A 27,351-nucleotide genomic window follows, 5' to 3' on the forward strand; every position below is an offset into this window, starting at 1 on the left:
TTTTGTTTTTAATTTGGCTTGGTTTCTCTGTGTAGTCCTGGCTGTCCTGGAACTTGCTCCGTAGACCAGGCTGACTTCAAGCTCAGAACTCCACCTGCCTCTGCCTCCCGAATGGTGGGATTAACCACGCCTGGTTTGCGTGTGTGTGTGTGTGTGTGTGTGTGTGTGTGTGTGTGTGTGTGTGTGTTTATCAGAGGAGACCTGAAGAGGGGATCAGATCCCTTGGAGCTGGACTTGCAGACTGTTAGAAACCTCTAACAGTGGGTGCTGGGAACTTGGGTCCTCCGGAAGAACAGCCCGTGAGTGCTCTTGGCTGCTGGCTATCTCTCTGGCTGTCCACTCAGTTTTCTACCTCTTTGTCTTGCCTCTTGCAGGGTCCTCTGGAGGAGAGTCTATCCTTGTCACAGCGAGAGTGACCTCAGGAAGGATTCCAGAGACTTGCCTCTATTTCAGTGCTGGTCCAGAAATCCTGCCCTCTAGCCAGCCACCTATAGCCTGCTCAGAGGAGGGAGCTGGAAATGCTACCCTGAGCCCTGTGATGGGTGAAGAGTGTGTCAGGGTCTGGAGCCACGAACGCTTTGTGCTCACCAAGCCCCTTACTTCGGTGAGTGCCTCAGGCTGATCCCCAAGGCTTCCTCGATTGTCATGTGGAGCACGGCCTGAAAGGGTTAAGGAGGCAGCTTCACCTAGCAGAGGAAGAATGGGCTTGGTCAGGTGTAGTGCCACGCTGTCTTCCAACCCTGGGACCCCAGGGGCTGAGGCTGGAGGATGAGAAGCTCAAGGCCAGTCTGGACTTCATAATGACAGTTCATTAAAAAAGAAGAGCAAGTGTGAACAAGCATAGGTTTTTATAACCCCGCCTTAGGTCAGAGGTTAGAGACAGTGTGGTCTAGGGCAAGCATCGGGACCTCTCTAAGAGTCAGCTTCCTCGTCTGCAAAAGCTAACTGTGATGTTATCTACAAATTCCAGTACCTAAGGACTGAGTAAGATGACCATAAAGTACTCAGCACAGTACCTGATGAAGCAGATTTGGTCAGGGACAGCAGCCATTTGTTGTTTGCTTAGGTAGGAAGTTCTAGAACAGCCAGGACTAGCTGGAGAGACCGGGTAGGGGTCCAGCCCCTTTTCCCTGGTAAAATGATCCTTCAAGGAAGAAATGAGTACAGCCCAGCCTTTTGGGATTCACATGAGGTGCTTAGGAATGATATAGAAGGAAGCAGGAGAAATCTCAGTCTCAGCCAATTCCTGAGTTGCCGTGAATGTTAGGCTGAATGTTATAGTTTGACTCTGAAGTAGGAGCCATCTTCGGGAACAGAAAGAGGCTCTCACTCTGCAGGGCGGAGGAGCTGGACTGAGTGGGAGGAGAGTGGGTAAAGGCTGCTACACTCTCATGCCTCATATTTAAAAAGGCCGTTTGTGCCAGGCAGTGGTGGCCCACGCCTTTAATTCCAACAGTCAGGAGGCAGAGGCTAGTCTGATCTACTGATCGAGTTCCGGGACAGCCAGGGCTACACAGAGAAACCCTGTCTCAGCAAAAACAAACAAACAAAAAAGGCCATTAGGGGAAGCAGACTCTGGCTCTAATTGTACAGTCTTTAAGCAGGTAAAGCCATTTGCTGGCAACAAAAGTTTGTTTTGGTTTTTGAGACTGGGTTTCTCTGTGTAGCTTTGGAGCCTGTCCTGGAACTCACTCTGTAGACCAGGCTGACCTCAAACTCACAGAGATTTGCCTATCTCTGCCTCCAGAGTGCTGGGATTAAAGGCGTGCACCAACATCACTACCCTGCTGGCAACAAAAGTTTTATGGCTGGCTGGAGAGGTGACTGAGTGGTTAAGAGCACAGGCTGCCCCTCCAGAGTACCTGGGTTCAATTCCCAGCACCCACATTAACAGTTTACAACTATTTGTGACCTTAGTTCTAGGAGACCTGGTGCCCTCTTCTGGACTCTGCAGGCACTGCATGTAGGTGGTGCACAGATACACGTATGCAGACAAAACACCCATAATACAAACATACATATAAAATATTTAGAAAGGACCACTCCTGGATGTGGTGGTAAACACCTGTCACCCCAGCACCCAGAAGGCTCAAGGCAGGAGGAACAAGAGGGTTGAGGCCAGCCTGAGCTGCGTAATAAGACCTTGTTTCATGAAAAAGAAAAAGAACGACTGGTGGAATGTGGAGAACAGTGACTCCCGGGGAGTCAGTCTGGGGTTCAGCTGATGACTCGGCAAGCAAGCAGTTTGAAACCCATTAGGACAAATGGTGTCTTTCACCTGATGCCTCAGAGCTGCTTCCTAGGTGTCCGGAGGACTCTGCCTCATGGAGGCTTGTCTCTGTTTTTCAGGGTATGGGACAAGATATCTTCCCACCGGAAGGTTCCCAACCCTGTCTGTCATCTCCCTTCCCTCCCTGTTCCTACCACTAGGAGGAGCTAGCTCTGTGTGGCACCCGACTGCTGGTCCTGGGCTTGGTCCTGCTTCTCTCCTGTGGTTTTCTCTGCTGTGTCTCGGCTGTGTGTTTCCATCCGCGCCCAGAGTTCCACTGGTCTAGAACAAGGCTTTGAGGGCACCAGCCTGCTCCTTACTCTCTTCTCAGGTGAGATTCTGTGGGAATCGGGGTGGGGAAGGGATGGCAGTTGTACCTTGGTAAAGCCGACCCTTAGAATCCATCCTCAAGGGGCTGGAGAGATGGCTTAGAGGTTAAGCACACTGGATGCTCTTCCAGAGGTTCTGAGTTCAAGTCCCAGCAACCACATGGTGGCTCCCGACCATCTATAATGAGATCTTGTGCCCTCTTCTGGCATGCAAGCAGAACACTGTATACATAATAAATAAATAAGTCTTTCAAAAGAAAAAGAAAGGGGAAAAAAATCCATCCTTAAATACTGCTTCCTGTGCCCCTGAGAGCCCTATTCAGCTAATGGGAACTGAGAACAGTTTTCTCCATAAACATACAATGTTTTTATTATTTCTAGTTTTTTCTTTGTGTGTGTGTGTGTGTGTGTGTGTGTGTGTGTGTGTGTGTCCATGCATGTGCCATGGTGTGCATGTGGAGGTCAGAGAACCACCTTGTGGAGCTGATTCTCTCCCTCCCCATTTATGTAGGGTCAAGAGAACTAAACTCAGGTCACAGGCTTGCTTTCATGGCAAGAACCTTTACCTGCTGAGACATCTTGCTAGGCCTGTTTTTACTATGAAATAAGTAACTTTCATGTAAAAAGAAAAAAACATAAAAGTACATTTTGGCAAATTATTATAAAGTGGACACTTGTAAATACCACCCTGGGAGAAAGACTATTATCAGCAATTCAGATGCCTCCCCTAAGCTGGGTAGTGGCAGGGCATCACATGCCTTTAATCCCAGCACTTGGGAGGCAGAGCCAGGCGCATCTCTGTGAGTTGGAGGCCAGCCTAGTCTACAGAGTGAGTTCCAGGACATCCAGGACTACACAGAGAACTCTTGTCTTAAAAAAAACAAAACAAAACAAAACAAAACAAAAACAAAAACAAAAAAAAAAAAAACACCTCCTCCCCTTCCTTCTTGACAGTGCTCTTGCTCTCCCTATAAGCCCTGCTGTAATGCGCTCCAGTTTCATGCAATGATGTGTTCCAAGTATGTGATTAGTGAGTGACAGGATTGTAGCCAGTGAAGGTTACTGGAGGTGTGGTTATTTAAATGAAAACTTTCCCCAGGCGTGGATGTGGTTTGATTTTATTTATTTATTTATTTATTTATTTATTTATTTATTTTAACCCCCAAAGGCTCTACCCTTACATTTAAAATATATATTTATTTATTTTTACTTATGTGTATATATGTGTGCCTGCATGAGTTTATGTGCATATGTATACAGGATCTCAAGGAGGCCAGAAAGGGCAGCGGATCCCCTGGAGCTGGAGATACAGGTAGTTTTGAGCTGCTAAATGTGTGTGCTGGGAACCAAACCCCAGTTCTCTTTAAGAGCAGTAAGTGCTCTTAATCAATGAACCACCAGCCCCTTATTTTACTTTTTTTGTTTATTTTGAGACAGGGTCTCATTGGTAGCTCCAGCCACCTGACACATACTGTTAGACCAGGCTGGCCTCAAATGAACAGAGATCTGCCTGCCTTTGTCTCCTGAGTGCTAAGATTAAAGGTGTTTTCTTGTTTGTTTTTGAGATAAAACCTCACTGAGTAGCTCTGGCTGATTTGGTACTCACTGAGTAGACCAGGCTGGCCTCAAATTCACAGAGATCCACCTGCCTCTGCCTTCCGAGTGCTGGGGTTAAAGACTTCCCACCACACTGGAGCCTTATTTTTTAACCTGATGTGCTTTCGTACATATCCTCTGTGACTTCTGTCTTCCAAGAAATGTTCTGATTGTAAGACTTACTGGAGCTGCACTTCCCACCTACCCTATGGCAGTGTTGATGAATTAAGAGGGTTCAAGTTTGATGATCTGTTTTAAATATATAGTCTTGCTTTTTTCCTGAAATTTATTTAATATTTATTTATTTATTTATTCTGATATAAGATTTCACTATGTAGCCCTGGATGACCAGAATCTTGCTGTGTAAGCCAGACTGGACCCAAAGCCACAGAGATTCACCTGCTTCAACCTTCTGAGTGCTGGGACTAAAGGCATATACCACTACCCCTGGCAAAATTATTATTGTTGTTGTTGTTGTTTCAAAACAGGGTTTCTCTGTTTAACAGTCCTGGCTGTCCTGGAACTCGCTTTGTAGACCAACCTGGTCTTGAACTCACTGAGATCTGCCTGCCTCTGCCTCCCAAGTGCTGGGATTAAAGGTGTGTGCCACCACCACCTGGCAAAATTATTATTTTTTTTTAAATTATGATATTTATTTACTTTAGGGGAGCCACGTATGTGTGTGCATGCAACAATGTCCATATGGAGGTCAGGGGACAGTGTCCAGCAGTCTGTTCTCTTTTTTCATCCTGTGGGTCCTAGGAATCAAACTCAAGTTGTTAGGCTGGTGACAGAGCTATCTTGCTGTCCCTCCTGGAATTCTACTCAGACAGCTCCAAAGAATCTAATTAATGGTGATGCCTATTAACTGGACATGTATTCTACCCAAGCACTGTATATATGTTGTTTTCATGTAGTATTCATTGCATTTAAAAAGCAGTTTTCTCTGCTGACTAGTTTTTTTGGAGGGAATGAGCTTGGCAAATGTAGCAAAGGATGGCCTACTACTATTAGTACCACTAATTCATGTCCTTTGATTGAATGAAAAAAAAAAAAAACAATCCAAAAGAGATCTTCACCTTTTTGGGAGGGTTCCATTCCATTTGAAAGTGTTAGGCATCCAGCTCTTAAGCCTTCCCTAGGTTTTGCTGGCCTTTGTGGACTAGGAAATTACTGTGGGAGAGTGGAAACAGCCTAGAGTGTGGAACTGCTCCAGCCCAGAGGAACTGGAAGCTCCAGATAACTTTGTTAATTTTTCCTTAAGCTAGGTTTCACTGTCCCACCTTCTAGACCTAGAATAGGAAACAGTGGAGCTCGTTAAATTCAGGAGCGGGAAAAGGCTTTCAGCTTTTTGCCCACTGGTTGATCCTAGGGTTCCGAGGCTACCCCTGTGGGATTAAGTGCCAGAACCTGTCTCAAGATGTCCCTCCCGCTGTTCCTTCCTCAGTTTTTTCATCCATGCAGAGCTTCTTCCAGGGGCTTTCTTACCTGTTCTGTTTTTCTTTTTCTCCAGGTGAAGATCAAACTCTTGGGCCTACTTCTGAGTTTAGAAGACCTGTTACAAAAAACAAAGAACTGAAATGTGGGGAAATAAATGGCTTTTTGACCACTATTGTGTAAGGTACTTATTGGGGATTGGAGTAAAGTATGTCTTTTGGGGGTACTTTTCCTTGTTGACTTAAAGAATTTTCCTTTTCTTATTGTGTATGCACACACTGGTGATGTATGTATGTGCCATGGCATATATGTGGAGATCACAAGAACGATGCCTTTCTGTGGGTTCAGGGGATTGAACTCAGGTTGCCAGACTTTCATAGCAAGCACCAGCTTAGCTGTTTTGATCCTGTCCGTTTTGTGGTGCTGTGGATTGAACATAGGGCCTCAGATACGCTAGGCAAGCACTCTCTCACTAAACTATATCTCCAGCCTTGTTTTATTTTGTTTGTTTTTTGAGACAGGATCTCACTATATAGCCCCGCTTAGCCTGGAACTCACTCTGTAGACCAGGCTGGCCTCAAACTCTGAGATCTGCCTGCCTCTGTCTGCCTCCCAGGTGCTGGGATGAAATACCTGAGCCATCCTGCTGCTTGCTTTATTTTCTCATTTGTGGGTTTTTTAGTTTGTTTTTTTCCGAGACAGTGTTTCTCTGTGTAACAGCCCTGGCTGTCCTGGAACTCGATTTGTAGACCAAGCTGGCCTCCAACTCACAGAGATCTGCCTGCCTCTGACTCCTAAGTGCTGAGGTTAAAGGCGTGGTCTCCACGCCCAACTTGGTTTGTTTTGTTTTTTGATAGTGTGATTCCGTTAGCTTACAGGCTGCTGTGGAACTTGTATTCCCCGGCTGCAGACTCAGCCCGCTGAGTGCTGGAAATAAGCCGCCACTACACCTTTTAGTCATATTGTGACTGCCCACCTGTGCCATTTGATCGCTTGTTTTCTTCCAGCAACTTAAATGGCTGATTCTATTTAGGTAGGGGCTTTCAGATAGTGGAAATGCTTCGACAGAAATGCATCATGACTTCTGGCAAGTCATACAACCCTACTGGACGGGCTTCCCCCACTCTGGTACATCATCCTCGCCCTTGGGAGCCAAGGTCTACTGTAGATACTTGGGAGCATCTTAATGGCCCGTTTTCCCGCCTTTTCCGCGCGGTTGCTAGCACCCTTGCTTTACTCCGCTCAGCCTTCATCCTGCACGCAGGCGCAGACCACAGCTTTTCCTTCCTTGCGCGCCCCCTCGGAGCTTCCCCTAGCAACAAGCTCAGTCGCAGCGCGAAAGCTGGGCGGGCGCATGCGCTACAGCTCTCTCCACCGGCAGTCCTCGGACAGCGCGCTTGGGCTCCTCCCCAAGCAAGCCCAGCCTTTCTCCTCTCCTCTGCCCACCCAGGATCCGCGTGGCGGGGCGCGCGCGCACTTGGGCTCGAGGGCAGCTTCCCTTCCCGGCCGCGGCAGCTAGAGGCGAGGGGCGGGGCGATTTCCTTTGGGGCCCCACCCCCTTTGGCCGGGCGTCCCTACCGCGCCTGCGCGCTCCCGCCCGGTCTCCATCTTGGAATTGGGAGGAAGAGGGAGAGGGAGGCCGGGACGAGAGCAGGGCTGTGGTGCGGTGAGAAGCTGAGACGAAGAGGAAAGGGAGTGAGGGCGCAGGGACGATCAGCAGCGCCTCAGCTACAGTCTTCCAGCTGTTCCGGAGAGGGAGGACGGGAAAGGGAGGAGGCCAGGGCTGGAGTGGGGGCTGTCAACTCTCGGACCCCAGCCTGAGAGGGGCCGTGCAGCCGGGCGTCCTCGGGGTGGGCCCCGTGTCGGTGGCCGAAGACCTGGGGCTCAGGCCCCTGGGTCCCAGATTTTGGGGCTTGGCCCCTCGTTTCTTAAATACCCTGGTATCGAGCCCTCGTATATCAGATATCTGGGACTCGAGTCCCAACCTTTACCAACCTGGGTCTCTGTTTTATACAATTTAAAATACCTGGGATTCAGTCTCTTTCGTGCACCAGTATCCGGGGTTCATTCTCCAGGCGTCCAAATATCGGATTCATTTTTGGTCCTTGCAAATATACGGGGCTCAGACCCCACAATCGGAAATCCGGGATTCAGCAACTGTCGCCCTCGAGTTGGGGGAGGACTGGACCGCGAGGTCAGATCAGGTTGTCACCCCCTCCCCTCCAGGGGAGGCTTCCCGGGCCCGCCCCTCAGAAAGGGCGAAAGCTGAGGAAGAGGTGGCAAGGGGGAAGATCTCCTTGCCCCTCTCCCTGCTTGTCAGAGCAACTGGAGTACCCCAGGCGGAAGCGGAGGCGCTGGGGCACCATAGTGACCCCTACCAGGTGAGACGCGGGTGCATGGCATGAGTCCCTGTGGCCAGTTCCTTTCTGAGAAGCTGGGGCTGGACAAGCCCTCTCAGGATGGGGAAGCCCTGCTGGGCCCATGGTCAGTTTCTGGCCAGCCTTGCCTTCTGTTGCCACCTCTTTCTCCCTTCCTCTTCCCTTCATTGTGTCTGGTTGAAGGGGGACCTCAGGTGACAGGGCCTGTCATGTCACTAAGGGTCACGCCCTAGGATGCTTATTTAGCTAATCAAAAGGGTTTCCACCTCTAGTCTTCTGCCTTATTATTTTTGCCCTCATAACCACCTCTTTTACATGATTTTATTATACTCTTCTTTCTGGAGTGCTCTAGGGTGTTGATCCCCATGTAGGTGGGCTTATCTTTTTTATTAATTTATTTATTTTGGTTGAGACTGCCTTACTGTAGCCCTGGCTGGTCGATCAGTCCTTAAACTGGAGGTGGTCCTCCTTAACCTCTCCACTGCTTTGGCTAGAGGTGCAAGCCACCACACTGGCTGCTTTATATTCTTTTCTGGCTTGGTCTAGTTGGAATTTTTGTCCTTTCAAAGCTCTGTGTGTGTGTGTGTGTGTGTGTGTGTGTGTGTGTGTGTACACTTGGTAATATTTTCCTCCAGCTGCATTTACCCACCTGTCTCTTGCTGTGACAGTGTAAATAATCTCATACATTTGCCAAGTGACCTACCCTTTACAAAGTACTTTAAAATACATTTTTCTCATGCCACACTCAGACCTGCTCAACCCATGGGAATTCTTTTATTATTGTCTTCCCATTTTACAGTTGAGAACATTGATGCCCAGAGAGGTTGTTCAAGGTCACCAAGTGGCAGAATCAGGATTTTAACCCAAGTCTTGTCCGTGGCTTGTACCTTTTTTTTTGCCATGCCATTTCTTCTGAGCCTGGGTTTGATCAGGGATTGACAGGAGACTGTATCAGGATGAGGTGTAAAAATTGGGGTGTAATGATCTTCCTTTCAAGAAAGGTTATACTTAAGCTTTTCCCGAGAGGAAGCTCTGCTTATGTTTCTGCCTCATAGGTCTTCTTTCTAATGTGACCTTCATTTTTACCCTGATCCCAGACTCTGGCCTGGGTTCCAGACCGAGTCCTCTCTTCTGACAAATGATGGCTGTGGTGGCTTTTCTTAGCTGTTGAATTAGAAGGAGCCCTCTCTACTCCAACCCCCAGGATTAAGTCTTGTGGCAACCCTAGAGCCAAAGGAGGAAAAGACATTTGTTTAGTGTCTACAAAGTGTTCTGAGTGTGAGATCTCATATAGTTTCATTCTGTAATCCATTTAACCAAAGAGAAGTATCAGGAACTTCCCTGAAGCTCTGTTGCTATACGTTGCAGATGGGATGTACTGGTAAGATAATTTAGGGACTTTTGCAACATGGATTTTAGAAGGTGATTATGCTTTAGCCCAGACCTTGGTAACTGCTCAGATGTTTATTGTAAGGAAGGGGGACCTGTGTAATGTTTTCCAATGGCTGGCCTTCTTTCATGTGGCCTGAGGTTCTGGGTTGGCAATCTTGGGTTTGTTAGGGGTGAAGAAGTCAAGATGGTTCCCTTGGCAAGTTGTGAGCACCTGCCCTTGTGTGGGATGTGGTGAGGGGGCTTCCACTGTTGCTCCAGGAGAAGCGGCCTGCCATGAGCAGACTTGGAGTTGCTGAGGGCAGTCAATCAATCAATCAATCTCACAAGCTGTTCTGAGCCTTTCACACCCTGGGGGCCCACCAAAGACTCCCTGCCCTCCAGCTTCCAGTTGAGCTGAGGAGACAGAATTAACAACATGGACAGGAAACAATGCACCACAGAATATAATTATATGCTGAGATTGTTAGGTACTTTTAAGTAGCTAGAACTCTGCCTCAGGAGCCCAACTCTGCTGAGGGCTCTTTGTGTCTACATTTCCCCACTAGTCCTTAAAAAGGCCTATCTTGGAGTCCCTGTGTGTTCTGGTTCCCGTACCTTGCGGCAACTTTCTCTCTGAATTTGGCTTGGAGTGCCCCACCCCCTAGGGGCTGGAATGACCTGAGTGGCTTTCTCTAATGGGAGGCTATGCTTAGTTGCCCTCCTAACAATGCTGTCCGCACCAGACAGGAAAAGGTCCTGTTCTGTGACCTTGGAAAAGCCCTTTTTCCTCCCGGCCTCAGTGACTCTGTCTGGAAAATGGTGATTCTGGATGCCTGGTGGTGTCAAACTGGCTTTGGGCAGATCATTTGACCTTTCTGAGCCTGTTTACTTATCTATAAAAGATAAAGGTGACAATATTGTTTATCCATAAGGTTGTAGGAGCCCAGTGAGAGGTGATGCATGTGAGATGCTTAAATGTCCATGCTCAATGAGTGTTATTTGTGACCCACAACATCTCATGCTCAGGCATGCTGCTTAGCAGTTGACTGAATAAGTAAGACAACCCAGAACACAGAGGTCCTCAGAGTCGGGTGCCAGTCCCTGCTGTTCCCATTCTAGATGTCCTCCCTGCTACAGTGTCCCTGTGTTTTTTGAAAATGAGTCTCCTGGTCCCTTAGGCCAGTACCGACTTGTAACAATGGCCGGATTTCCACCACATCCGGCCTGACTGTTTCCTGTTCTCATCCAGTGTGTGAGAGCTTGAAGGAGGAGGTAGCCTCAACACCAAGGGGGACAGGAAGGTGCCTGGAAATCACTGGACTATGAGAACTTGTGGGACAGGACATGTGGGATATGAAGCTCTGGCTGGGAGGCCGAAACTTCTGCTGGAAGGGAACTGGGAAATTGTTGAAGGCTGAGGGACTTGATGAGGATGCTTAGCTTCCCAGGATTGTCTTCCTGGCAATTTTAGGGACTCCAGGGACACCCCACACACACCCAGGGTAACTTTTTTTTTTAAAGCTTTGATGTTGTTAACTAATAGCCCCTGCCCTTCCTGAGCTGTGCCTCCCTCTCATCAGTAAGTGAGGGGAGGAGAAGGCAGAAACTTGAGGGAGGCCCTTTAACTCCCTCAGGGCACTGTCCTTCCTCTAATGGTCCTGTCTACTTTTCCCAGGCAAGGTCCCAATCTCAGGGCCCCCAGGGGCCATCATGCCAGCTGGGGGCCGGGCAGGGAGCCTGAAAGACCCTGATGTAGCTGAGCTCTTCTTCAAGGATGACCCTGAGAAGCTTTTCTCTGACCTCCGGGAAATTGGCCATGGCAGCTTTGGCGCTGTGTACTTTGTGAGTTGGGTCATAAAGAGGGTAAAGCAAGCAAGGGTGGGGTCTGTTTAGACCTGGGGGTCTCCATTTAGGCCTTGGGCACCCCTCCACCACAGTAGCCCTTCCCACCTTCTGCTGGCTCAGCGGCTCCTCCTCCACCGCGTGCCCAAAGTAGTCTTTGCCATCTTCCGATCTGGTCCTCAGGCCCGGGATGTCCGCAGCAGTGAAGTGGTGGCCATCAAGAAGATGTCCTACAGTGGGAAGCAGTCAAATGAGGTGAGTCGGGTTCCTTAAGGTGAGGTTGTGGAGGGCAAGAGGGCCTTGGTCTCAGCATGCAGGTGGGTAATCCCTCTTCTCTTGACCTCCTAGAAATGGCAGGACATCATCAAGGAGGTGCGGTTCTTACAGAAGCTACGACATCCCAATACCATTCAGTACCGGGGCTGTTACCTGAGGGAGCACACAGCTTGGGTGAGTTGTCCCACAACTGCCGCAATTTACTCAGATCCACCTTTTTCTAGTCCAGCCTCCTAAGTGGGCAGTCTCTCCGAACCACATTAGTCCTCAGAAAAACCCCTGAGCCAGGCATGGTAGCACACACCTCTAATCCCAGCACTGAGGACACAAGCACAGGTAGAGCTCTGTGAATTTAAGGCCAGCCTGGTCTGCATACTGAGTTCTAGGCCAGCTAGGGCTACACAGTGAGATCCTGTATCAAAAAGAAAAACAAACAAAAATATAAGCATTTGTATAGGTACAGGAGAGGCTGACCCAGAGTGACCTAGACAGTTAATAAGTTGCAAGGGACTTGTGTTCTTTAGGAGGAGATGATTGAAGGGGACTTTAAAGGGATCTGGATGGGGCGATGGTGGGCGTCTTGGAGTCATTCTCAGGAGGCCTTGAACCCAGAGACTCTCCCACCACCTCTTGTCTCTCTAGCCGCCCTTCCTCTCTGTCATTACCCTTTTGGCATTGCCTGAGTGGAAGATAAACAAGAAAGTTCTGTTTTGAGTTTCTGCTCAAGGGAGCTGGGCCAGGGGTGGCCAGAATCTGCTGATCTCTAACACTTGACCCTTCCTTAGCTGGTGATGGAGTATTGCCTGGGCTCAGCTTCTGATCTTTTAGAAGGTAAGTAAATCAGAAAATGGGTAAGGAAGATAAGCAGGAAAGCTGCAGGAGGAAGTAACTTACTCCACCCCCGTGGCTGCCTCAGTTTGTTCCTTTGCCTCCCCCTGCAGTGCACAAGAAGCCCCTTCAGGAGGTGGAGATTGCAGCTGTGACCCATGGGGCGCTCCAGGGCCTGGCATATCTGCACTCACACAACATGATCCATAGGTATGATGGCACCAGCTGGGGCCGAGAGTGGGGTGCATTTTATACCAGTCCTCATTTTGCTAAAGCCCTACACATCTTTTCTGAGATGTATTTTTCATCTTTCCTCTTTGCCTGTCAGGGATGTAAAGGCTGGAAACATCTTGCTGTCTGAACCAGGCTTGGTAAAATTGGGGGACTTCGGCTCCGCATCTATCATGGCACCTGCCAACTCCTTTGTGGGCACTCCATACTGGTGAGTAGGAGAGGAGAGGTGGTAGGTGAAGAGATTCCCGAGATGTTGGAAAGCAGTGTGGGTCTGGGTTCAGTGGTTAGCATTTCTTTCCTACTGTCCTCCCAGGATGGCTCCAGAGGTGATCCTAGCCATGGATGAGGGGCAATACGATGGCAAAGTGGATGTCTGGTCCTTGGGGATAACCTGTATTGAGTTGGGTAAGATGTCCCCTCTGCCTCCTCAGATTATTCTCCCCTCATGTCTCTCCCTCTCCCCATCCCATCCCATGAACCCTAGGCCTCAGAGTTCCTGCCCATTTTGACTGCCCTGGAGCTTTTTTGATACAATCAGTTGTCAAACCCTACCTTTTTGTTGTTGTTTTTAGAGAAAAGGGTTTTTTTTGTAACCCTGGCTGTCCTGGAACTGGCTCTGTAGATCAGACTGGTCTCAAACTCAGAGATCCACCTCCCTCTGCCTCCTCCTCCTGAGTTCTGGTGTGTGCACCACCACACTGAACCCAGGGCCTTGCGCTTGCTAGGCAAGCGCTCTACCCCTGAGCTAAATTCCCAACCCCTTTTTTCTTTTTTCTTTCTTTCTTTTTTTTTTTCAATTCTTATACCTAAAGATTTTATAGCAGTTCTTGCTTCTTGTCCATTACCTGGGTTCAGATTTGTTTTAAGTGCCCAGTGTGCTAGGTTCTGGGGGTACAGTGGTAAAATTCCTGCCTTCACTAAAACTGCATTTAAGTGGGGGAGCTAGGCATGCTTTCCATCAATGGGCTAGGAGTGGAGAGGCCCTGGGAGTGGCGCAGAGCTGAACTTGACCTAGTTTAGGGGCTAAGGAAGCCCTGTGTGTAATCGAGATGTTTAAACAAACCTGAAAGACAAAGAGCTGCTAGAAAGACTCGGGGTAGAACGTTCCAGACAGAAAGCAGCACTGTAGGAGTTTAGAGGTTAAGAGCAGACCTGAGGACCTGAGACTAGCTTTTGGAACTACATGTTTGATGCAGAGGAGTGAATTGACAAGTCCCAACAGCTCGGCCCAAGTGAGTTCCTGAGGCCTGGGAGCCTTGTTGGTGCTCTCTCTGCCAGTCTCTACTACGGAAGCAGTTGTCTAATGGGGTAGTGCTTGTAAGACCTGCAGCACACCACAGGCACGGAGTGATTGTCTTACTGACTGCTTCCTGCAGAGACCTTTCCTCTAGCAGTCGTCCACCCCCAGCCCAGGCTGACCTCACCCTCAGAGACCAGAGGTGTACGCCATCACAGCTGGTAACCACTCTCTTCTTTATAGTCTCTCTGACGTACTCATGCCGGAGAGGTGTGCACCACCACCAACTGGCAACCATTCTCTTCTTTATAGTCTCTCTGACGTACTCGTGCCGGAGAGGTGTGCCTGAGCTCGGTCAGTCCTTTGACTCCCGGCTCAGCCATCGATGTCTTCCTGTTGCCTCCTAAACCAAAGCTGTCTTAGACCAGGCTTCTCTTCCTGCTTCCTCTTTCCTTCATGGGCTCTGCCCACGTGGAGCTGTTAGGAGCCTGTGCCTGCTATCAGGGAGTTAGTTGTATTCTTGCCCTCTGTCTCCATATATACCGCATTTACCATCTGAGGCCGTAGCCAGACAGATGGTGAAATGTACGGAACAGGTCATAGAGAAGAGCTGTCTGTTGTATTCCTAACTTTTGTAAGGCTCTGGATACACAGAAGTAGTTTCCAGTAGTTCTCCACTATTGGAAAGCCTGATTCGACAATCAGACTGGCAGACAATGGGACTGGAGAGATGGCTCACTGGTTCAGAGTACTGGCTGCTCTTCCAGAGGCCCAGATTCAATCCCCAGCACCCACATGGTGGCTCACAACTGTCCTGTAACTCCAGCTCCAGAGGATCTGACACCCTTACACAGACATACATGCAGGCAAAACACCAATGCACATAAAATAAAAATAAATTATTAGCCGGGCGTTGGTGGCGCACGCCTTTAATCCCAGCACTCGGGAGGCAGAGCCAGGCGGATCTCTGTGAGTTCGAGGCCAGCCTGGGCTACCAAGTGAGCTCCAGGAAAGGCGCAAAGCTACACAGAGAAACCCTGTCTCGAAAAACCAAAAAATAAATAAATAAATAAATAAATAAATAAATAAATAAATAAATAAATAAATAAATAAATAAATAAATTATTAAAAAAAAAAGAAAGAAAAGAAATGGCAGCCAGTACTCCATGTGAGGGGATCAGTGTGAGGGGAAGGCAGAGCAAGCTGGAGGCCACCATTACTATAGGGGACCACTGTTGCATAGTTCCCATTGTTATATAGGAATATATTATATTCTCATATTCTCATTGTTATATAGGAATAGAGACTCCATTTTACCATATCTGATTCTTTTTTTTTTTTTTTGGTTTTTCGAGACAGGGTTTCTCTGTGTAGCTTTGCGCCTTTCCTGGGACTCACTTGGTAGCCCAGGCTGGCCTCGAACTCACAGAGATCCGCCTGGCTCTGCCTCCCGAGTGCTGGGATTAAAGGCATGCGCCACCAACGCCCGGCTTTTTTTTTTTTTTTTTTTTTTTTTTTTTTAAAGATTTATTTATTTATTATGTATACAGTGTTCTGTCTGCATGTGTGCCTACATGCCAGAAGAGGACACCAGATCTCATTACAGATGGTTGTGAGCCACCACGTGGTTGCTGAGAATTGAACTCAGGACCTCTGGAAGAGCAGTCGGTGCTTTTAACCTCTGAGCCATCTCTTCTGCCCCATATCTGATTCTTGAAGACTGCAAATTTATATTTTTATAATTGTTGGCAATTAAGTTTTTAAAATCATTATTTAGGTCAAAAACAGCTAACCATCCAGGCGATGGTAGCATGGGCCTTTAATCCCAGCACTTGGGAGAAAGAGGCAGGTGGATTTCTATGGGTTTGAAGCCAGCCTGGTCTACAGAGGTAGTTCTAGGATAGCCAGGGCTACATAGAGAAACCCTGTCTCAAAAAACATTTCTCTGAGCCACCAGGAGCTTCTGGCTTAACACTCTTACAGCTCCCGCCAGTGTTCTCTTTTCGAAACGACCTCCCCTTAGTTTCCTAGCCATTACCTGTTCCCCTCTTACCACAATTAACAACTTGAACTTGGTGTCACTGGTTTTGTTTTGATGGTATCGGGGATCAAATCTAAGTCTGGCACATGCTAAGTATCTACCACCAAGCTGCATCCCCAACTCTGTCGAATGTTAATTATTTAGTTTAGTTCATTTTAGACCAGAAAGAAGTTTCTTGAACACAGAACATGTTTCTTGTTTTTTGTTTTTGTTTTTGTCTTTCCCACACTGGCAGGTTTTGTTCTCGTTTGGCCCTCATGAGTACTAGTTGGACTGATAACTTGAGTGTGCTTCTTATGCCTTTTTGTCACTTTCTTTAATCCCTACTCTGCCCACGTGTAGCAAATAGAATGGGCATTACATTTTACTGAGAGGAAATTAAGACTCAGCAGGATCGGGAATTGCTCAAGATCAAGCAGGAAGGAAGCCAGGGATATGGGATTTGAACCCAAGCTGTTCTGAGCTCCCTTCTAGTTTCTGATCATCTGCCTCTTCTCACCTTCTTTCTTTGTACTTTCTGTAGCGGAGCGGAAGCCACCACTGTTTAACATGAACGCAATGAGTGCCTTATACCACATTGCACAGAATGAATCCCCTGCGCTCCAGTCAGGACACTGGTGAGGACTGGGCTTCTTGGGTCAAGGGGTTAGGTCATGGGTCTAGCTGTCTGGCTCATGCCTTCTCCTTCTGTCTCATACTTCCTGGGATGTCAGGTCTGAGTACTTCCGGAATTTTGTTGACTCCTGTCTTCAGAAAATCCCTCAAGATAGACCAACCTCAGAGGTTCTTCTGAAGGTGAGCACTCTCTGGCCTAGTGGTCTAGAACTGTAGCGGGTAGAGCCACAGAAAATTCAGGTCAGTGATCTCCAATTCTTCATCCAGGAATCTTCCTTTATGAATTTTGCCCTGGGCCCTGATGCCTCAGTGTTTTGCTAAATTATATCTGCCATACTGTCTTAGTTTGAGTAGTAATTTGTTTTCACATTTTTCTTAGTCAAAGATCATGGATAAACTATGATCTCCCTGAGATGTTTTTAAGTTTTCCAAACTGGGGAACCTCATTCCCTTTGCAAACCCAAAGTGTACTCTAAGGAGCCCTAGCTGATTGACCTCCTGGATTTTTTTTATTTATTTATTTTTTTTTTTAGACAGGGTTTCTCCTTATAGTTTTGGTGCCTGTCCTGGGTCTTGCTCTATAGACCAGGCTGGCCTCAAACTCACAGAGATCCGTCTGGCTCTGCCTCCCAAGTGCTGGGATTAAAGGCGTGTGCCACTGCCGCCCGGCCGACCTTCTGGTTTTTAAAGGGTAACTTTTGAGGGCCTGAAAAGGTCTTGTGATACATCCAAAAACACTTAGCCTTTGCTAAGCAAAGCTGGATTGGCATCTCCTGAAATCCTTACCTATCAGTGAAGCCTGAAGAAATGAGGCTGTCTGGGTAGTAAAGACAGTTGCTGTGAGAAACCGGGATAAGATAAAGGTGAGCATCCAGCTGTGGTGGGCATGGGCCTCAGGCCAGAAGATACGGAGAGGCATGGTGTCTAGAGGGGACAGGGGAGAACTGACAGCAGAGCTCAGGTGCTGTGTTTCCCTAGCACCGCTTCGTGCTCCGGGAGCGGCCACCCACAGTCATCATGGACCTAATCCAGAGGACCAAGGATGCTGTACGGGAATTGGATAACCTGCAGTACCGAAAGATGAAGAAGATACTGTTCCAAGAAGCACCCAATGGCCCTGGTGCTGAGGCCCCGGAGGAGGAGGAGGTGACCTAGCTTTCCCTCACACCTCCCACACTGGGCTTGGCCCTTCTTCCCCACCTGTCTTCACCTTCTTCCTTGTGCTGCTCTCTAGCCTTGTCCTTCCCTTTCCTTGCCCAACAGCTCACACCCTGTTCGCAGGAAGCAGAACCCTACATGCACCGAGCAGGGACCCTGACCAGTCTAGAGAGTAGCCACTCAGTGCCCAGCATGTCCATCAGCGCCTCCAGCCAAAGCAGCTCAGTCAACAGCCTAGCAGATGCCTCAGACAATGAGGAGGAGGAGGAAGAAGAGGAGGAGGAGGAGGAAGAGGAGGAGGAAGAAGGCCCTGAAGCCCGAGAAATGGCCATGATGCAGGAGGGGGAGCACACAGTCACTTCCCACAGCTCCATCATCCACAGACTGCCGGTATGCAGCTCACCTTGAGCAGCTTAGTAGACAAGAGGCCAAGCCTGAGCTGACTTGTTAAGGAACTGCCTAGATCTCTGTTCTCCTCCGGTGTGACTGCTCCTCATTTCAGCCTGGATGAGTCCTTAGGTAACTCCCTTGGGTCCATTGGCACCTGACCCTTGGGCATCCCTTCCTTCCTTCCCTTTTTCTAGGGCTCAGACAACCTATATGATGATCCCTACCAGCCAGAGATGACCCCAGGTCCACTCCAACCACCTGCCGCCCCTCCCACCTCCACCACCTCTTCTGCTCGCCGCCGGGCTTATTGCCGCAACCGGGACCACTTTGCTACCATCCGTACTGCCTCCCTGGTAAGTGTGACCATCGTCACTCAGCTTTTTATAGTCTTTTTTTCTCTGTTACCTGGATACATCAGACAGAAGTCTAGAAATGACTTTCTCCCTGTGGCACATGATTGAAGTCAAGATTCTACCCTCACTTTACTACTGTCTCTACCTGTTCCCCTCTCTCAGCAGACTATTTTAGTCACATTGTCTAATCTGGGTATTCCCAAGGCCTTGTTGAAATAACAGCTTGTGGAGACTTTCCTGGGCTCCTCTGGCTGTTGAGGTGCTTTACCTGTCTGGACAGGCATGTCCACCCTGCTGTGGTGCTCCTGGTGGCAGTGTGCAGTTTGCTGGATCTGGTGCTTCCTTCCGAGGGCAGGGATGGGTTCAGGGATCTGCCTCACGTCATTGACTTATCAGGCCCACACACATGATTAGGTCTAATCTTCCCTGCTTTTCCCATATAGGGAGGGAAAGGGTTGGATCCCATTTAAAAATCGAGGCTCCTATGACTTAGTGAGGCTGTTTGCCCAACATACTTGCCCAGGCACCTTTGGGTGTGGTTGTTCCTGTAAATAGGATCTTAGTCTTCTAAAATCTCACTTTTCTCAATTCATGGGAAAAGTGTGTTTGCTTAGTGAGATGGGTTCTAACAGTAGCTCAGCCTTGAACTGGTGATCCTCCTGCATTAGACTCCCGAGTCCTGGGGTTTATAGGCATGTGTTACCATGCCCAGCAAGTTCAGGCTTCTCATGAAACAGCTTTCTGATCGTGCTCTTGATAGAACTTTAAGTGACATTCCAGTTTGGGCTGTATGTGAATACCAACAATTCCCCTAGAGGCCACTGGTGTGCTTTTCAAGCTTTCACTTGTGGCTCTGGAGTTTGCTAGGAGCACTCTTGAGCTACTGATGCTGCTTTGTCATACTGTGTGGAGAGAGCTGATTTTCCTGGGCCTTGGCGACCTAGATGAGCCTAAGAGCCACTGATAGAACAGTTGAAACCAGAGGTTGCAGCCAGAGATCTTGAGCTAACATATCAGGACTCAGACCCTAGTTTAGTTCCTGGAACATGGTAGACCTCAGCAGTGTTTGCTGAAGGCAGGATGCTAGCAGCACCCACTGGTTTGTTTTTCTGTGTGTATCACACTTGTCTGTGCGGTGGTGTTGGTGTCGGGTGTCACAGATGAGAGGTTAACTTGCTGAGATTAAGTACTAATAATGGGCAGAGCTGGGATCTGAGCCCAGGTGTTTCTGATTGGCACTAATCTGAGTTGTCCTACTGTTTCCCCTGGACCTGTACTTACCACTCTTTACCATCTCAGCCTACTACACTAACCCATGAAGCAGATAATTATTCAGAGAGTTCAAGTGTAAGGAAGACATCTAATAACAATGGAACCACGAGTCTGAGGACCTCGTTCTTCACCATATCTGTGTAAGTAAAACGAGGGCTAGGGCTGAGTCCACTGTTTATCCTTTCTTCTGCTCTAGGTCAGCCGTCAGATCCAGGAGCATGAGCAGGACTCGGCTCTGCGGGAGCAACTGAGTGGCTACAAGCGGATGCGGCGTCAGCACCAGAAGCAGCTGCTGGCGCTGGAGTCCCGTCTGAGGGGTGAACGTGAGGAGCACAGTGGGCGGCTGCAGCGGGAACTTGAGGCACAACGGGCTGGCTTTGGGACTGAGGCTGAGAAGCTGGCCCGGAGGCACCAGGCCATTGGTGAAAAAGAAGCCCGAGCTGCTCAGGCCGAGGAGCGGAAGTTCCAGCAGCACATCCTGGGGCAGCAGAAAAAGGAGCTGGCTGCCCTGCTGGAGGCGCAGAAGCGAACCTATAAGCTTCGGAAGGAGCAGTTGAAGGAGGTTTGGCCCGATCTTCCCTGGGTAAGCCAAGGGCCATCAGGTAGGCAAGAGAATGGCTGACCCTGACCCGTTCATTCCCCCACTGCCCTGCCAGGAGCTCCAGGAGAACCCCAGCACGCCGAAACGAGAGAAGGCCGAGTGGTTGCTGAGGCAGAAGGAGCAGCTGCAGCAGTGCCAGGCGGAAGAGGAGGCCGGGCTGCTGCGGAGGCAGCGACAGTACTTCGAACTGCAGTGTCGCCAGTACAAGCGCAAGATGCTGCTGGCCCGACACAGCCTGGACCAGGACCTGCTTCGAGAGGTAGACTGCCCCTGACACACACCCCCCACACCCCCCACTCCCCCCACACACACCCCGACCCGCCCTCCGCCCCTCCTGGCCCAGGATCCTTGCACCTTCTCCTCTCATTTGCCTCCCTAATGTCTTCTTTCTCCGCTGCTCTTCTAGTGTTTGGCTTTGGCTTCTTTTCAGCAATCTCCCTGCTTTCCTCCCTACTGGACCCTGCTAGGATATCCTTAGGTGTCCCTTCCCTAGGCCAACCAAGAGCTTACGCTCCTCACCTCCCCTACTCTTGGCTAAGGAATCTTGTACTCTTAATTCTTCAAGAAGGCTCCCTGACTGGGCCGTGGGTCCTACCTCTTTTCTGACTTAGGACTTGAACAAGAAACAGACGCAGAAGGACTTGGAGTGTGCTCTGCTGTTGCGGCAACATGAGGCCACCCGAGAGCTGGAGCTGCGGCAACTCCAAGCTGTCCAGCGCACACGTGCGGAACTCACCCGCCTCCAGCACCAGACAGAGCTAGGCAACCAGCTGGAATACAACAAGCGACGGGAGCAAGAGTTGCGGCAGAAGCATGCGGCCCAGGTTCGCCAGCAGCCCAAGAGCCTCAAAGTACGTGCAGGCCAGCTACCCATGGGCCTCCCTGCTACCGGGGCTCTGGGGCCACTCAGCACAGGCACCCCTAGTGAAGAGCAGCCCTGCTCATCTGGCCAGGAGGCAGTCCTGGACCAAAGGATGCTGGGAGAGGAGGAGGAAGCAGTGCCAGAGAGAAGGATTTTGGGAGAGGAAGGGACCATCTTGGAGCCAGAGGAGCAGAGGATTCTGGGGGAAGAAATGGGAACCTTTAGTTCCAGCCCACAAAAACATAGGAGTCTGGTTAATGAGGAAGATTGGGATATATCTGAGGAGATGAAGGAGATTAGAGTCCCATCACCGGCATCCCAGGAGAGAAGTATTATTGGCCAGGAAGAGGCTGGGGCATGGAGTTTGTGGAAGAAGGAGGGTAGGAACCTTGTGGATGTGGAGCTCAAGCTTGACTGGGTCCAGGGTCCTGTTCTGACTCCGGTCCCTGAGGAGGAGGAGGAGGAGGAGGAGGAAGAGGAGGGAGGGGCTCCGATTGGAACCCCCAGGGATCCTGGAGATGGCTGTCCTTCCCCAGATATCCCCCCAGAGCCACCTCCATCACATCTGAGACAGTGCCCTGCTAGCCCGCTCCCTGGACTCCTGTCTCACGGCCTCCTGGCCGGCCTCTCCTTTGCAGTGGGGTCTTCCTCCGGCCTTCTGCCCCTCCTGCTGCTGCTGCTGCTCCCTCTGCTGGCAGCCCAGGGCGGGGGCGGCCTGCAGGCAGCGCTGCTGGCCCTGGAGGTGGGGCTGGTGGGCCTGGGGGCCTCCTACCTGTTCCTTTGTACAGCCCTCCACCTGCCCCCCAGCCTCTTCCTTCTCCTGGCTCAGGGCACTGCACTAGGAGCCGTCCTTAGCCTGAGCTGGCGCCGAGGCCTTATGGGTGTGCCTCTGGGCCTGGGGGCTGCCTGGCTCCTAGCTTGGCCCAGCCTGGCTCTACCTCTGGCAGCTATGGCAGCTGGGGGCAAATGGGTGCGGCAGCAAGGCCCCCAGATTCGTCGAGGCATCTCTCGACTTTGGCTGCGGGTTCTGCTACGCCTGTCACCCATGGCCTTTCGGGCCCTACAGGGCTGTGGGGCCGTGGGAGACCGGGGGCTGTTTGCGCTGTACCCTAAGACCAACAAGAACAGTTTTAGAAGCCGACTGCCTGTCCCCCGGCCCCGTCAGGGACATCCTCGCACTACCCAACACCCTCTAGCTCTGTTGGCAAGAGTCTGGGCTCTGTGCAAGGGCTGGAACTGGCGCCTAGCACGGGCTAGCCACAGATTAGCCTCTTGCTTACCCCCCTGGGCTATTCACACACTAGCCAGCTGGGGCCTGCTTAAGGGCGAACGGCCCAGTCGTATCCCTCGGCTGCTACCCCGCAGCCAGCGCCGTCTTGGGCTCTCTGCTTCCCGACAGCTACCACCAGGGGCTGTGGCTGGGCGGAGAGCTCAGACCCGCAGGGCCCTGCCTCCCTGGAGGTAACCAGTTCAACCCTCCACCCAAATATAGGGCATTGAGCACTTTATCTCCCACGACTCAGTGAAGTTTCTCCAGTCCTCCAGTCTCTCCTCCCCTCTGACCTTTCTTCCTCAGTATGTTTCCCCAGGTCCAGTCCCAGCCCCAGAGATCTCGAGACAGGCAGCCTCCTCTACTGTGGAGTCCAGAAATGACACTCCGTGTTCCCCCAGTCCCCTAAGTTATTGCTGTTCCCTGCTGTGTGTGTGCTCATCCTCACCCTCATCGGCTCAGGCCTGGGGCCAGGGGTGGCAGGGAGGGAAGTCATGGGGTTTTTTCCCCTCTTTGATTTTGTTTTTCTGTCTCCCTTCCAACCTGTCCCCTTCCCCCTCCACCAAAAAGAAAAAAAAGAAAAAAGAAAAGAAAAACACAATAAAATATCTGAGCGGAACTATACCTTTGGCCCAGGCTGCCTCTGTCTGCTTTGTCCTGCCGCCTAGCCTCCCTGGTTTGCCCCGAATCTGGACCCTTGGCCCTCAGCTCCATGACCTCTCACCCCATCTCCGTTGTCTTCACACCCTTCACTCCTCAGCCTCATCCTCTGCCTTCATAGTTTCATTGCACCATGACCACAACCAGCTCTGGGCTGTGAGCCCCTGTGGAGGGAGCTTCCACAGAGCTTCCTGATCTCACAGTTCTCCGATTGTGAGACCCTTCCAGAGAATACGTAGGGTAAAAGTCTTTTGGTTTCTTTGCCCCTTCCCTTACTGTGAACTCATTGCCTACATGATTTGGAGCTGCGTCTGTCACCTGGGTCAGGCATTAGTCTACAGGGCTGGGGGCTGGGGCAGCAGACCCTCCACAGTCGAGGGTGGTGAGTTGGGACCAGGTAGAATGTGCGGACTAGAGGCCTGGGATTGCTGTGGGCTTGGAGTGGGGACGAAGTATGTTGGGCTGGGCTAATATGTGGCTCTTGTCAGGGTGGCAGCTGTTCCCAGTGGGACTTCTCAGACCTTTTCTGGCCAACTCCTGCTGCCCTTCCCCTTCTGTGACCTAATTGGGGTGACCTCTTACCCATCCCTCAGCACAGTGCTTCTTCCTGCCTTCCCTGAGGTGCTGGACCTGGGCTTCCTCTGCCTGCCCTTGGTTGTATTGCCCTTTCGTCAATGTTGTGTACCCCGGTCTCTCACTCAGTCTTGACATTCCTAAACGTTTGATCACATGCTTCCATCCCAGGGTGATGTTTTCTCCCTCCCTCTGCATGCTCAGAGCTTTTGTGTACGCAGTCCTCTGTGAAGATTCTCAGCTCCCTGTCTGTGACATCCATGCAACTCTGACGTCCTCTCAGAACCTCTTGCTTCTCCGCCTCCCTTGCCCATGGAGATGTTCTTGATCTCTCAACAGCTCCATCTCTCCGTGTCTGTCTGTGTACAGCTCCCCCGCCCCCTCTGTCTAACATGTTTTCTGTTTCTCTCCCTCTCCCTGTCTCTGCTTCTGTCTCCTTCCTCCTTTTCTTCCTTCCCCTCGTTGTTCCTCTTCCTCCTCCTCCTCCCCTGCCCCATTTCCCCTCGATCCGTTCACTGCACAGTCAAAGGAGCTGCAGATCAAGAAGCAGTTCCAGGAAACGTGTAAGATCCAGACGCGCCAGTACAAGGCTCTTCGAGCACACTTGCTGGAGACCACGCCCAAGGCTCAGCACAAGAGCCTCCTTAAGCGGCTCAAGGAGGAACAGACGCGCAAGCTGGCGATCCTGGCCGAGCAGTACGACCAGTCCATTTCAGAGATGCTCAGCTCACAGGCGGTGAGGCCTGGGGTCTGGGAGGGAGACGGTGGAGGCTGGTCTTTGCTTTGAACTTGGTCGTGGCAAAGGAAGGCGGGAGGTGTGAACAGAACTTTTGGACTCAGGACACTTGGGTGTTCTTTTACTTCTTAGTGGTTTTATTTCATATTCTTCTCAGTAGTTTATTATTGCTCTTACTATTTTCCTAATGTCTTAACAAAGTCATCCTGCCTGCTCTGCCAAGAAACACTAAGGAAAATAATGGTTGTAATATTTTTTTCTGGACCTGAGTTTACTCTGTGTGAACAGGGAGCAGGGGAGCCGGTTACAGCAAGTGGCTCTCAGGCCACCTTTTACTCAGACTTCAGCAATCTGGAAGGTTGCTCTTAGGAAAACTGTACACAGCACTGGAGTGGGCTGCTTCAAACGCACATTGAGTCCAAAGAGCTAGAGGGCCCCATTCCCACTCAGTGCACCCCTCAGAGGTAATTTTGTAGTGATTAACTTTCGTAGTATCTGGAAAATTACATAAAAATTTTAAACACAATAGAATCAGACTTGACATCGTTTTCTGACTTCCCTTTTCCACCCAGTTATTTCTTGGACATCATTCCATGTCAGCATACATATCACATCTCATTTTTATACAGTATAGAATTTTCCATGGAATGGCTGTACCATAATTTATTTAACCCATCCCTTATTGGTGGACATTTAGGTTGTTTCCAGCATTTTGCTATCACAGCGCTTCCGTGAACACTTCGAGCAATGTGCAAGTATACCTGGGGGATAGATTCCTGCAAGTGTAATTGCTGTCCACAGGGTATGACCATCTTCCATTCTGATAGAGGTTGAGACTGCCGCTCCTTGCCACCTTAGGGCCAGGCCTACCGGGGCAGGGGAGGATGGTGGGGACAGAGGAGGAGGTCCCTAAACCCTCTCCTCCCTGTCCTCCAGCTCCGGCTTGATGAGACCCAAGAGGCAGAGTTTCAGGCCCTCCGGCAGCAGCTCCAACAGGAGCTCGAGCTGCTCAATGCTTACCAGAGCAAGATCAAGATCCGCACAGAAAGTCAGCACGAGCGGGAGCTGAGGGAGCTGGAGCAGAGGGTAGCACTGAGGCGGGCGCTGCTGGAGCAACGGGTAAGGGGCTTGCCCCCCAAGATGGGAAAGGGAAAGGGGTTCTCCATTCCAGGACTCTCACCCCTGTTTTGGGTGTCCCAGGTGGAAGAAGAGCTGCTGGCCCTGCAAACGGGGCGTTCTGAGCGAATCCGGAGTTTGCTTGAGCGGCAGGCCCGTGAGATTGAGGCCTTTGATGCTGAGAGCATGAGGCTGGGCTTCTCCAGCATGGCTCTAGGGGGCATTCCAGCCGAAGCTGCTGCCCAGGGCTATCCAGCCCCACCCCCAGCCCCGGCCTGGCCCTCCCGTCCAGTTCCCCGTTCTGGGGCCCACTGGAGCCATGGCCCTCCTCCACCAGGCATGCCCCCACCAGCTTGGCGTCAGCCAGCTCTGCTGGCTCCCCCGGGGCCTCCAAATTGGCTAGGGCCCCCAACACAAAGTGGAACACCCCGTGGAGGGGCTCTGCTGTTGCTAAGAAACAGCCCTCAACCCCTGAGGCGGGCGGCATCGGGGGGCAGCAGCAGTGAGAACGTGGGCCCACCTGCTGCAGTACCAGGCCCGCTGAGCCGGAGCACCAGTGTTGCTTCCCATATCCTCAACGGCTCCTCCCACTTCTATTCCTGAAGTGTCGGGTGGTGAGCAGAGGAACAGGGCAAGGTGGGAGTGGGTGGGGCCTGAGCCTACCCCGTGGTGGTGGGACAGGACGTCGTCTCCAGCTCCCCCATCAGACCTCCACATCTCATGAGCTTCTTGGGGCTGGCCAGTGAGCCCAGGCCAGCTTGGGCATTGGTGCCCCAAGGCTGACCGGGAGCCCTGCCTCCCCACCATGGTGCCAGGGTCTCTCTCCATCACCACCTACAAAAGGTGGGAACTGTGAGTGTCAAATATTCATCTGGTCCCCTGGGGGAGGGGAAGGGTGGGTCTAGATATATTATATTCAGAGAACTATACAACCCTTGTGATGGGCCATGATCTGGGGACAGCAGGTCCCCAAACCTGGATATGGCAGAGCAGGTCTGGTGCCCAAGGCAAGAAAGAAGGCTGGGAGGAGGCCTTCCTCCAGGACTGGGCTCTTGAAGTCAGGACGGAAGCCTGGGTCTCACCATTCTCCTGTTACTGTCTGACGTCCTGTGCCGTCTTGTCATTTTTTTTTTTTTTAATTGGGGTCAGGGCTGGGGCGGGGGACAAGGGAAGGACCTTGGAAAGGGCTGCTGCCAAGCCTGGAGCAGTCATGGGAGCCCCTCTCGGCTAGGGGCTGGCACAGAGCCCTAGGGCAAGCTTTTAATAAACTGTTGGTTATTCTAACAGACCCAGGACTTCTCCCTTTCTGTGTAAGGCGTGTGCGAGGACTGATGAGTAGCAAGCCAGTGTTCCTTGTGTCTCATTGGGTCATGTGATGAAAAGTTCTAGTAATTTTCATTACTGCATGTATGACTGGGAGGTGGTCAGCTTGTTGACCCCTCAAATCCTGCTCTGCTCTGGGTTTGAAGCTTTTCGGAGAAGCTTCTCGGAGAGCCTTGGTACACGCTCCCCAGCAGCCTGTGTCTGTATCTTACTGGATGCCCGCCTGGACACTGGATTCTGCAGAGGCTTGCCATGCTTGGATTGGTCAGTCAGGTCTACTCGACCCACCTTTTGGAGACTAGGGAAGTAAGATGAGCTGAGCTGGGGATGGGGGCGGGAGCGGGTGTTAAGCTTCACGTTGTTCAGGCCAGTTTGACTAGAGAAACTACCTGGTCACACTGGAAGAAGGAACAGTCATGTCCTCTGATACAGCCTGGTGAGGACTGGATGGCAGGCCAGGGACTGGGGCAACTGGGGATCTGTAAGAAAGAGTTAGGCTACCAGCTGGTAGCAAGAGCAACTTCCTGATTTCTTGGCCCCAAAGGATAGACAGGGCATGAGAGTTGAGGACCAGGTACGATGAA

General features: G+C 50.7%; 2 protein-coding genes across 15 annotated transcripts in view; both read left to right on the forward strand.

Moving 5' to 3' along the window:
* Tmem219 (transmembrane protein 219) overlaps positions 1-5,804 on the forward strand; it is a 27,606-nt gene extending 21,802 nt beyond the window's left edge. For 7 of the 8 annotated variants that reach the window (XM_028885522.2, XM_028885525.2, XM_037210556.1 and 4 more), the window contains 3 exons: positions 375-604; positions 2,431-2,600; positions 5,708-5,804. In XM_028885522.2, the coding sequence (XP_028741355.1) occupies positions 375-604; positions 2,431-2,568 (368 nt within the window). In that variant the 3' untranslated portion in view covers positions 2,569-2,600; positions 5,708-5,804. Of the gene's footprint in view, positions 1-374; positions 605-2,349; positions 2,601-5,707 lie in introns of all 8 variants that reach the window. The other variant, XR_003736254.1, reaches the window with a different exon arrangement.
* On the forward strand, positions 5,727-26,732 carry Taok2 (TAO kinase 2). Of its 7 annotated transcripts, none has more exons than XM_028885508.1 (19): positions 6,963-8,012; positions 11,056-11,222; positions 11,406-11,477; positions 11,571-11,672; positions 12,284-12,329; positions 12,440-12,536; positions 12,655-12,768; positions 12,874-12,965; positions 16,362-16,455; positions 16,552-16,633; positions 17,432-17,599; positions 17,717-18,001; positions 18,196-18,354; positions 19,823-20,188; positions 20,283-20,486; positions 20,839-21,078; positions 24,116-24,328; positions 25,265-25,447; positions 25,529-26,732. In XM_028885508.1, exons 2-19 carry the CDS (start codon positions 11,091-11,093, stop codon positions 26,045-26,047), a joined length of 3,168 nt encoding a protein of 1,055 aa, XP_028741341.1. In that variant the 5' UTR covers positions 6,963-8,012; positions 11,056-11,090; the 3' UTR covers positions 26,048-26,732. The 7 variants fall into 7 exon arrangements, with proteins under 7 accessions (XP_028741338.1, XP_028741341.1, XP_028741337.1 ...); XM_028885509.2 differs by having other exon boundaries at positions 7,239-8,012; positions 17,735-18,001; XM_028885511.2 differs by lacking the exon at positions 25,529-26,732 and adding an exon at positions 25,026-25,130 and having other exon boundaries at positions 7,253-8,012; positions 25,265-25,355.
* The last annotated feature ends 619 nt before the right edge of the window (positions 26,733-27,351 follow it).

This window comes from Peromyscus leucopus, chromosome 1 (assembly GCF_004664715.2).
Source record: "Peromyscus leucopus breed LL Stock chromosome 1, UCI_PerLeu_2.1, whole genome shotgun sequence".
Classification (NCBI taxonomy): Eukaryota; Metazoa; Chordata; class Mammalia; order Rodentia; family Cricetidae; genus Peromyscus; species Peromyscus leucopus.